We start from the raw sequence: 10,321 nt of genomic DNA, 5'->3' as shown, positions 1-10,321 counted from the left end.
CCTTCTTCACCACATCAATACCACCATCTAAAGCTATCCATGCGCCTGATGTGAATACATTACCCACAGCCACATCAACTGCGGTGGAATGAAATGTGAAAATGGTGCTGCAATTGTTGTGTGTATTTGCTGCCAGCTGTATGCAGGCACACTCCACTAATTGCTTTGTGCTGCAAAAGCAGATGTGAGACAAACACCCCGCTCAACAACTGGCTGGCTGTCATCACTGACAGCCAATTAGAGGTAGAAAGCAGATTTTTAGGTGCACCTTTCAGTAAAATTAAATGCTTATTAAAATGTCACCGGCATCACACTGGGTGAAATCCTAAAAACAGACATGCCTGCGGAATATTTTACATCTTGATGAGGAGCAAATCCTACTGATTTTTGCACTGTGCTCATGTTTGGTTTGATATTACAGAGCTTCTTAGGTGCATCCCAACCCTGACATCCAGAGACGTGTGCACGCAATAGCAGCGGCGAGCTAATTATCCCCAGCACCGTGTGTTGGGGAAATGTGTTCACTCGGTAACATCGAAGCAGCACTGTGATGCCATTAAACTATTGCTCACTCAGAAGGCTTGGTAGTGCCCAGGTCTCTGTGGCAACTGGGAGAATGCAAACTCCTGCCTCTGAGTCTACAGTGTAGCTGTAGCACATGTGTGGCACAAGGCTGCCCTCCAATGGAAGTAGGGTGGTTCGTCTATGAGGAAACATAATGCTGTTCAACAGACATGTTTTATTTCAAAAAGAACAATATTGTTTCCACTAAAATGGATTTGCTCTGGAGTGATTTTCAGAGTTGACTTTAGTCTAAAGAGATGAAAGCTACCATATGAGAGCACACTACTAAGGAACACATTGAAGTGGACCAAAACAGCTACTGCCTCCCTGCTGAGCTGCACTAATCAAATGCTTTGACTCGTGGTTATAGTTATGTGTGAGCTTACACTGTCTCTGCAAAGGACGTGTAACTTGATCAAGGCCTGCCTGCTTGGCTTGACAGAGGGCAAAAGAGACTGGTCTTTGATTCATTTCTGTGGTAGTATACAAACATGTGCAGTCCAAATAAAGCAGTCAGAAGTCAGTTGTATCTAATATGGTTTTGCTTGTGTAACGTCAGAAGTAGTTGTCTTCAGACTTTGACATAAAACATACGCCTGAGTGGTGGTGAGTTCAGACAAAGTGCGGAGATAAAGATGTAAAGATAAAAAGTAAGAAAAAAAAGAATAGAATTGATTCCAGTAGCTGCTGCTTTATAAGTCTCTAGATTTTATCTTTCTATCGGGTACAGACTGAGAGAATTCATTGAGCCTTTACTCCAGTAATGCAATCATGTTAAAGTTGCTCCAGTGGATTTAACAACTCTGCTTTCACACTCTTTACGAGTACAGTAAATGTATTAATTATGCAGATTTACGTTTCCCATGGCTAATGATTCAGTATTAAATAACAAACCCGATCGTACCCAATTACCTGATTCATTTTGCACTTGCAGCAATTTGCAATTCTGGTTAGATGAAATCTGCATTTTGTTGTGTATGTACACATACTATACACTGATCAGACATAACATTATGACCACTTTCCTAATATTGTGTAGGTCTCCCTTGCGCCTCCAAAACAGTTGTGACTCATCAGAGAATGGACATGGGCCTTCTGAGGGTGTCCTGTAGTGTCTGGCAACAGAATGTTTTTAGTGGGGTCCTTTGGGTCCTATGGGTTGAGGGGAGGGGCCTTGATCAGTTTGGGATCTAGTGAATTTGGAGGCCAGGTCAACACCTTGTGCTGTTCTTCATGTTTTTTTGAGTTGTTCCTAAAGCGTTTTTGTGTGTGTGTCTGTGTCAGGCTGCATTCTGCTGGGGATGGCTGCTGTCATCAAGGAGTGTCATCTCTCACAACAACCCGACTGTTGTTGTCAACAATCTCAATGACCCTGAACATCCCAGCGAGAGGTTAAGTCTGGGACTGGTCTGTTCAGAACTCAAGAAGACTTTTGGATGAGAGGTGAAACTCAAGCATTACATTTACTTACACACACCAATCAGCCACAACATTAAAACCACTGACAGGAGAAGTAAATAACATTGACCATCTGGTGACAATCCAATGTTCTGCTGCTCAAGTAAAGTACCACAGATCATGTAATCAAGTAGAGGACGAGTGCTTACTTTCTACCACTGATGTGAAAACACTGACTTCATGCTGTAGATCCTCATTTTCAGCAAGATACAACGTGAACTACATTTATTTCACACCTTTTGATGAACTCCTGCTGGCTTCATTTCTCTAATGATACTTTTTGGCCATTTTCCAAACAAAAAAAATGAACCCAAGAACGGATGGATGGGCTCCAAGTTTGACGAGTCTGCACCAATTCTTGCTTCATTTGACATTTTTCGTCACATCACCCGGGAGAAAGCATCCATTGATTGATTCCGACCGGCGGCTCTTGACACTGTGCAATCAATTCCCTCATCTCTGCAGTGTGATGAAATGGCAGCAACAGTGGCGCGAGTAACACGGAACCCTTTGTACCTGTCACATCCCATATGTCTGGTGATTCATCTTTCTGTTGATTCCGTCAACTCGTCGCATAATTTATCATTTGTCTCGGCTGCACGTGTACAGCACGTCTTCAGTGGTTACAATAAATAGAATACTTAGAAACACTGTGATGACTTTACTTTAGGACGAGTGTCTCGTCTCTGCATGTGACTCGGTGAAAACGTGCCCCCCGGAGGGCTACCCTGAGCACAGTGTGTAAAAATTAAACAAATTCTTCATTCTGCTTACAAACTCGACTGGAGAGATTAAATTCACGGCAAATGAATGACTTGAGGAAGGTAATTAATCATTTGTTGGGTTCTTTCTTCGGCTCTTGGCTGGCCCCTCTCAGAGACCCCCGCTCAAAAAAACCTCTTGACATTTTTGTAATTACACCTTTTCTCCCCAGCGCCAAGAAACTCAGCGGCTGTTGACAAACTGAAGGGTCGCATTGCTGCAGCGGGGATATTAAAAGGCTCTGCTCTTACACATTTAATCTCGGGGAGCGCCGCAGTGACCCTTAAAAGCCTACAGTAAGTACTTTCCCAGCTACAAATTTCCTTTTATTTCCATGGTTAAAGTCAATTAAAAAAAACAATAACATTATTCAAAACACAGCATTTGTGCAATTTCCTTTTAGTAAGACACACAATTTTGAACATAGTCACTTCCCATTCATTTACTAGATAGATAGAAAATCACTTCCTGTACCCACTGGCTTTTAAAAGTTAATTTCTGCTGTATGTTCCAGAGTTTATCTGAAGCTTAAATGAGGCCGTCTGAAAGCTGGTAAATCAAACAATTCAGTATCTTCTAAGGTCTTTTTATAATAACATTTGATTTTCTACACAGTTTCCCTGTTGTGCCGCAGCTCATCGATGATGATCAACTAGATTTGTCTAATTGTGACTGTTGACGCCTCAGATTAGCTCCAAATGTGCACCAGCAGAACACTCGCTGTGTCAGGATCTCCTATATGTTTTTTGTTTGGTGTACTCACCTTGTCCATAGAGTCCTGGTTCTGTCCTCCACTCGTCGCCAGACCATCTGCTTACCTTTGTGGTATAGTGCTGTGGCTCATGTCTTCAGTTGTTCATACTACTGCTGCATTTACTTATTTTGGTCTTCCCTGTCTTCAGCTCTTGGATCCATCAACTCACCTGCTCCGTCGTTTTCTCCCTGGAATCCTCACCCAGCTCCACCAGTCCGCCAGCCTTCCTCCCTGCATTTCTACCCCTGCTCTCCCTGGATTCCCCACAACCTGGTTCTGGTCCATCTTCGTAGACCTGCAAATCTGCTCCCACCTGCTTCCTCTGTTTTTGACAATAAACCGGTTAAATCACCACGACCACTGGCTTTTGGTTTGTGACTGAATTAGAGTGTCCAAATCCTATCGGCAGGGGTGACACGCTGAAACATGACACCAGAGCTATCGGGCCTAAGTGGAAGTGTCAGAAGTCAGATTGTTATTCTCATCCTGCTCGGCATCAAATCATGATCAAATCATTATTTACTAAGGGTTTCTAAGTGGGCACAGTGTGGTTCTCTGAAACACTTTGTGGAAAATGAATTAGTTCAGTTTAATTCAGTTTTATTTATATAACGTCGGTGATATTACAAATTGTCTGGAGACGCTTTACAAAACCCAGTCTGAAACTCAAAGGTGATGGTGGCAAGGAAAAACTCCCTTTTTACGCTCAGTCCCTTGTATTGTACTTAGTCTTATGTCTTCATGTAGCTCCACAGTCCTGGAGGAATGTCCTCTCATCTTACTATGTACTGCACCTCCTATATATGGTTGAAATGACAAGAAAAACCTCTCACCTCACCCTCAGGCTGACCAGACGAGACCACAGACCATCAAGAATTGTTCACTGGAGATTAGAAAAAGAAAGTTAATGACAGATAATGAATTTGCTAAATAAAGAACACACTTGGTGATGTTGAGCACTTGCATGTTCACACACCAACAAGTGCTAGGTAAGTGTTGTCATGTCATGAAGTACTCGCAACCACTGCTCAATTCGCACTTCACTACAGTCTGTTGCATCACACTAGTACACCTGTTGGCCTATAAGCTGGTTTGATATCAGCAACAACTGGCAGACGTGAAACCGTTTTTTGATGTGCTGGATTCACCATGAATTATGAGTTATGAACCATTATTCATGAGTTCTGGCAGAACATCCACACACACCAACCCCTTCTTAAAACCAATGAGACCGGTAAGACTGATAAGAGGGGTTGTTCTGGTTTATTTTAACATTTTATGCCCTGCCTGTATGGGTTGCTACTGATTTTGCACTCAGGGAATTCAGGGAAAATAACAAGTCACTAGAAAATAAACATTCAACATGATCAGTGCCTTATTCCTAAGTTATTTTGCTATCAATATCTTACAACAGATGCTATAGTAGACTGTAGTGTTCACAAATTCAGGCGGAACAGTGCCGTGGTGGTTAGCACAGATGCCTCACAGAAAGAAAGTTCCGGGTTTGAATGCAGGCCGACTGGGCCTTTCTGTGTGGAGTTTGCATGTTCTCCCTGTGTCTGCGTGGGTTCTCTCCAGGTACTCCAGCTTCCTGCCACCATCCAAAGACATGCTGGTTAGGTTCACTGGTGATTCTAAATTGGCCGTAGGTGTGCATGTGAGTGTGAATGGTTGTCTGTCTCTCTGTGTTAGCCCTGCGATAGACTGGAGACCTGTCTCGCCAGATGATAGCTGGGATAGGCTCACAAAATCAACGCAATGAGTACGATGCTGTTACTCTTCTGTCCATCGCTGCATAAAGGCTGCCCAGCAGATATTTGACGCATTATTATTATTATTATTATATTAAAGCAGCATGCTCTTATATTATAATTATTTCCTAACGGAGCGATTCCAGGCCAACTTTCTGCCACAAAAACTAACAGTTACTAGGCTAACGGCTACTAGGAGTAAAGTTATTAATGTAACTCGGGTTCTATGAAAGTGGTCAGTGATGAGGACAAACACAGAACACCATTGCACCATTGGTGTGGCTTTTTCACTTCAGAGAACATTGAAAGAACCGACTGTAGCATACAGCCATATGTCATACCCGTGTCGACAGTGTAATTACTCTCACTGCCTCACAGCTTTGGTTGCACCTGCGGAGTTTCACCAGCATCGTGTCGGAGCCGGAAATAATTTAGGACTCCTAATAGAACCAGGTGACATTACTTACAGCTTTTACCATCGACATGGGGGGCGTTTTCACTCGTGTGTCTGGAACACTGATTTCGTTTTCCAGCTGCTCCAAACTGCCACCTGGGTCAAACAGCATTGCAAAGACTCAGATACATTTTCAAGACGCTCCGCGACAAAGATAAATCAACCATCAATGTGGCTAATTGAATATCAATGCACATGACCCCCATCAGCACTACCCATAGGCGTAGACAATTACCCGCGTAATCATGAAAATGAAAGAGGCCCATACAAAAGAAAAGCACATGTATTCAAACAGGTCTGCTCATTCGGCGCACAAAATTATGCATGCCATAATTAATTTGCCATTAAGACCGGATTGATGTCGCCTTCGTGATGCAGACAACCCAGCCATAATTGCCTCTGGTGTTGCATTCACAGCTTTGCCTCATTACTGAAACAGATGCTAATTTAGCGGAGCAACTTCAGGTTGACAGGTGTGTGAAGTGCACGGATCGTTCCACTGCGTCGGGCTACGGGTAAAGCGCGGCGCAGAAGCAAAACGAGGAGTGGAAAATACATCATAATATGCAGCGGCGTGCTCACGAGGAAAAAAATTTTCTCATTTTGGTGGAGCATCTTTTAATCATGATTAATTGAAGTAGCAGTAATTGGTATGCGAGGAGAAGCAGCCTTCGTAGTCTGGGAAAACAAACCACAGTGCTGAATTATTAAGCTATTAAACTAAATAATTTGCTATTGAACCTCTTAGTTTGTCCTGTTCTTCAATATTTATTAAGCTCATTGTAAGACTCTTTGTAAACTTGTGAAAAACACTTAATAACTGAAATTAATACAGCCGTTACTTCAAAACATGTTTATTCTTTTGACAATAAACTCCATTATATATTTAGTAGCAACTAAAAAAAACTGGAAAAACTACAAACCCAACCCCCTCATCTGTTCAGTTCTTTCATGACAATGTTTCATGTCAGCTCACACTGTACAGCTGCTATGTTTCATTTCTAAGCCAGAGCCTTGTACTGTATGAGTGGACTGGTGTGGAAGACTTGCTGGAAGTGTCTGCAGTGTGTTCAGAGTCCGTGTCTCAGAGCTTCTCGCAACCCACAGCCGCAAATTCACATCTTCTTCATCCGCTTCTTGGGTCTCTGGTTGAAGACGGGCGAGGCCCCCATCAGGGAGTCGGGCGAATGCGAGGCGTAGCTGGCGTCGGATGCCGCGCCTCCTGGCGAGGGCGCCATGGCTCCTCCTGACTCGCTCATGGTGGACATGGGCCCCCCTTCCTCGAACACGTCCCCGCCCAGGACCCCGTGGTGGTGATGATGGTGGTGGTGGTGGTGGCCGGCACCCTGGCCCTCCTCGCCATCCTGCGGCTCTATTTTTACCTGGGGCCACAGAGGGGAGTTGTTTGCTCCACCTCCTCCTTGTGAAAAGGGGGAAGAAAAGACTGATACTTGTCATTTTCAACCACAAAACTTACAAAGTTATTTATCAGCCTTTATTTAATCAGGTTAATCCCACTGAGGTTAGCAACATTTACGTCTAGGGAGACCTCACGGTGTTGGGGGTGCAACAAATATGAGACTGCTGAGGGGCCAGATCTCCTCCTTATACTCCTCATAGGCAGGACCATGTAGTAGTGAGTAGTGGATTAATACTCTCGTTAACATTTGTTTCAAAATATATTTCCGAATGCTTTCTTGTAATACAAAACAGCCAACACGTTTAACATCTAAACTGAATAAACCAGACTACTGCTTGTTTCACAAGCTTATACTTTTCAGTACCTTCAGCTAACCATCAACGTATCCTAATTATTTTTGAACTTGTATACTGTCGTATTAACAGATCAGCTCGATGGAAAACTAAATAACTGCACCCCTGTAGGCCTGTAGGTTTTCATTCTTGGCTCATTCAGCTGAAGCCACACCAATAATAGCTGTTTGATAGTAAGACTGTAATTCCTAATACAAGAAAATTGCTTTTTACTTTTCCAACTTACTTTAAATTTTTGTGCATAAAAAAATCTGTAGCTGCTCCCTGTGGGCACCAGGTGCAACTCTGAAGGCTTGCTCTGGAGAGTTTCTACGCATCAATCCAAGCTGTAAAGCTCCGTCGTGAATGCGAATTATACATCTGATCAGGGATGCTGGTCTCACCTGAGGTATGGGGAGAATGCTCAGCATCCAGGCCTGAAGCCAGCTTCTCGGCGTGGGCCCCCAGGACCCCCATGGGCAAAGCCTGGTCCCCAGAGGCAAGGTCTGCTTCTGGCTCCTCACTAACAGGGAAGGGGATGTCACTCATGGGCTCCTCCTTGATCTTCGGGTGCTTGGAGTCCTCCAGAGCTTTCTCTGGATTCACCAGCCGCTCATATTCCTCAGACAGATCCTTGCTGACCTAGAAGGAGGAAATCTATTAAACCTATTGTGCCCAAAGAAAAATAACTAAAAATGATGCCCCAAAAATTTGAGAATTACTTTTCTGTTAATCAATTTATATAGTTTATCATTTCAGCTCTAAGTCATTGAGAGACACAACATGAATGAGCTCAGATAGCTGACCTTGTACAACCAGAGATATTACCTCAGGATGGTTGATAAATACATCTAAAAGTATATACTGTGGAATAGAACATCGATATAAACATTTATCACCCATTTCCAACCTCACCTGCAGCATGTAGCTGTGATAGTCCTTGATCCTCACTTGCCAGAAGCGCTGCAGGGCCAGCACGCTGCCGACGCCCACCTCGTGGAACACTTGCTCCACCACGTCCGGGAAGGGACTGGCTCCCAGTCGTGCCTCCCGGTCCACCGCCACTCGCAGCAGGCGCGTGAGACGCAGGTAATGCTCGTGGACGAGGTCGGTCAGGGTCTCCAGGACGCTCTCCTGAGCAGACTCGAAGCCAGCGTGGGCCAGGACGGTAGCTACTGACTGATAGAGAAGCTGTCTGCAGGAGGGCCAGCTCAGCTCTGTGACAGGTTCGCCTTTACCCCTTATGATGGAAGAACCAGAAGAGGTGATGACCGGTTGATTAATTGAATGAGATTATATCAGTGAAATGTTGGATTTTTAAAAAAATAATTACGCATAATTACATCTTAACTGTGGCAGGCTGGTTAGCCATCAATTTGGACACTTAAATAGGTACAGATGGTATTTAATTACAAGAGAGGAGTACAATCTCAAACTTACTTGTAGAAGTCACTTTCAGGGTCACTGTGGCGGAGCTGAAACGGCTGTCGGGGGGCTTTGCTGTCCACAGGCAGCAGATCATCTGGCATGACAGGTGGGGTGGGAGGACGTAGAGGCAGGTTGGTGTCAGCCTCTTCCAGTCTGCTGCCACCCTCGGAGGACGCCGAGCTCTGACCCTGAGCCTGAGCCTGGGCTGACGCCAAAAGGCCACGGAGGCGGCGAGCATGCTGGCAGAGCTGCACTGTGTGGATAGTGAGGCTGCACGGCTCGGACGGGATGTCCAGCATCGTGGTGGGCCGCGGGCGCTGGGCTGAGGGTTGGTGCAGGGGAGGGTCCTGCATCTCCACCGAGCGAAACTCACGCTGGAGCAAGTCGAAGGAGCTGCGGCTGGGAGGAGCCCCTGCAGGTCCAGGGATCTCACCCCAGTAACGCATCATAATGACTGATCAAAGATACAAGCTGGATCCAGACTAGAAGTGAGACTAAAAATTGGAAAGGGGACAAGACAGTGGTTATAGTATTGTCGGTGAAGGTCCTCAGTCATTCAGGTCATGGCTGCCATCCAATAAATGCAAAATGAACATCACTTAAATTTATTTTGTTTATCAGGGTTGATCTATTCAATGCTAGCTGTGTAGCTTTCAATGAAGTTGCAGCTTTTAAAGTTCAGTGTCTGATATTCTGCTCATGTCTGACAACTAGTGACAAAACTACTTTGTTCCCTTGTATGTAGACTATTCCAGCTGACACCAGAGCTGCATATTAGTGCCAAATACTGAACAACACCCAAGAAAACCAACAAAAAATACACGTAAAGATCCATTACAACGCCATGATCTCATTATTACTTGCAGATGACAAAACAAGACTGTGGGAATAGTGCACAATCCAAATGTAATACGCGCGAGAGAAACGAGAACGGTCTATTCAGGATATTTAATGTGTGCCGAATTGATAAATAACTTGCATCGATTTGCACTGACTCTGAAGTAAATGTTCAACATGAGCTTCTGTCTGCCCGACAACAACATAATACACAAATCGTCAAGTGCCAGACTGGAATTTGGTCCAGTCTGGCACGCATCAAAGTAAAAAATTACTCTCACAACGAAGCAGCTACCAAGTTACATACTAGCTAGTGAAATACCAAACATCCTCGTTTAGCTAGTTGATTTACATATAGGTTAAAAAAAAAAACAGCTGTTACCCTGAGATGGAGGAAATGTCTCCTGACAAGTGAAGCCAATGGCTTTGTAAGTTTGAAGGAAGCTGCACCGGAACTAACCGCTTTCGTCCTTGGTGAAAATAACTCGGGTGAACAGCTAAACAAGATGTTAGTTCCGCAGCAAAACATTCATTTTGACTGAGATAAAATAAAAATAAAAA

General features: G+C 44.2%; 1 protein-coding gene across 2 annotated transcripts; it reads right to left on the bottom strand.

The window, feature by feature from the left end:
• Positions 1-6,581: 6,581 nt before the first annotated feature.
• On the bottom strand, positions 6,582-10,295 carry supt7l (SPT7 like, STAGA complex subunit gamma). 2 transcript variants are annotated; one of them, XM_084569614.1, is made up of 5 exons: positions 10,143-10,295; positions 8,936-9,417; positions 8,411-8,735; positions 7,900-8,137; positions 6,582-7,163 (listed from the first exon to the last, which is right to left on the bottom strand). In XM_084569614.1, the coding sequence occupies exons 2-5, from the start codon at positions 9,370-9,372 to the stop codon at positions 6,859-6,861; spliced, it is 1,305 nt and encodes a 434-aa protein (XP_084425740.1). In that variant the 5' UTR covers positions 9,373-9,417; positions 10,143-10,295; the 3' UTR covers positions 6,582-6,858. The 2 variants fall into 2 exon arrangements, with proteins under 2 accessions (XP_084425740.1, XP_084425741.1); XM_084569615.1 differs by having other exon boundaries at positions 6,582-7,160.
• Positions 10,296-10,321: the final 26 nt, after the last annotated feature.

This window comes from Chelon labrosus (genome assembly GCF_963514085.1).
Source record: "Chelon labrosus genome assembly, chromosome: 20".
Taxonomy (NCBI): Eukaryota; Metazoa; Chordata; class Actinopteri; order Mugiliformes; family Mugilidae; genus Chelon; species Chelon labrosus.
Note: the sequence above shows the minus strand (reverse complement) of the source record. Positions and strands in the feature narration are given on the sequence as shown.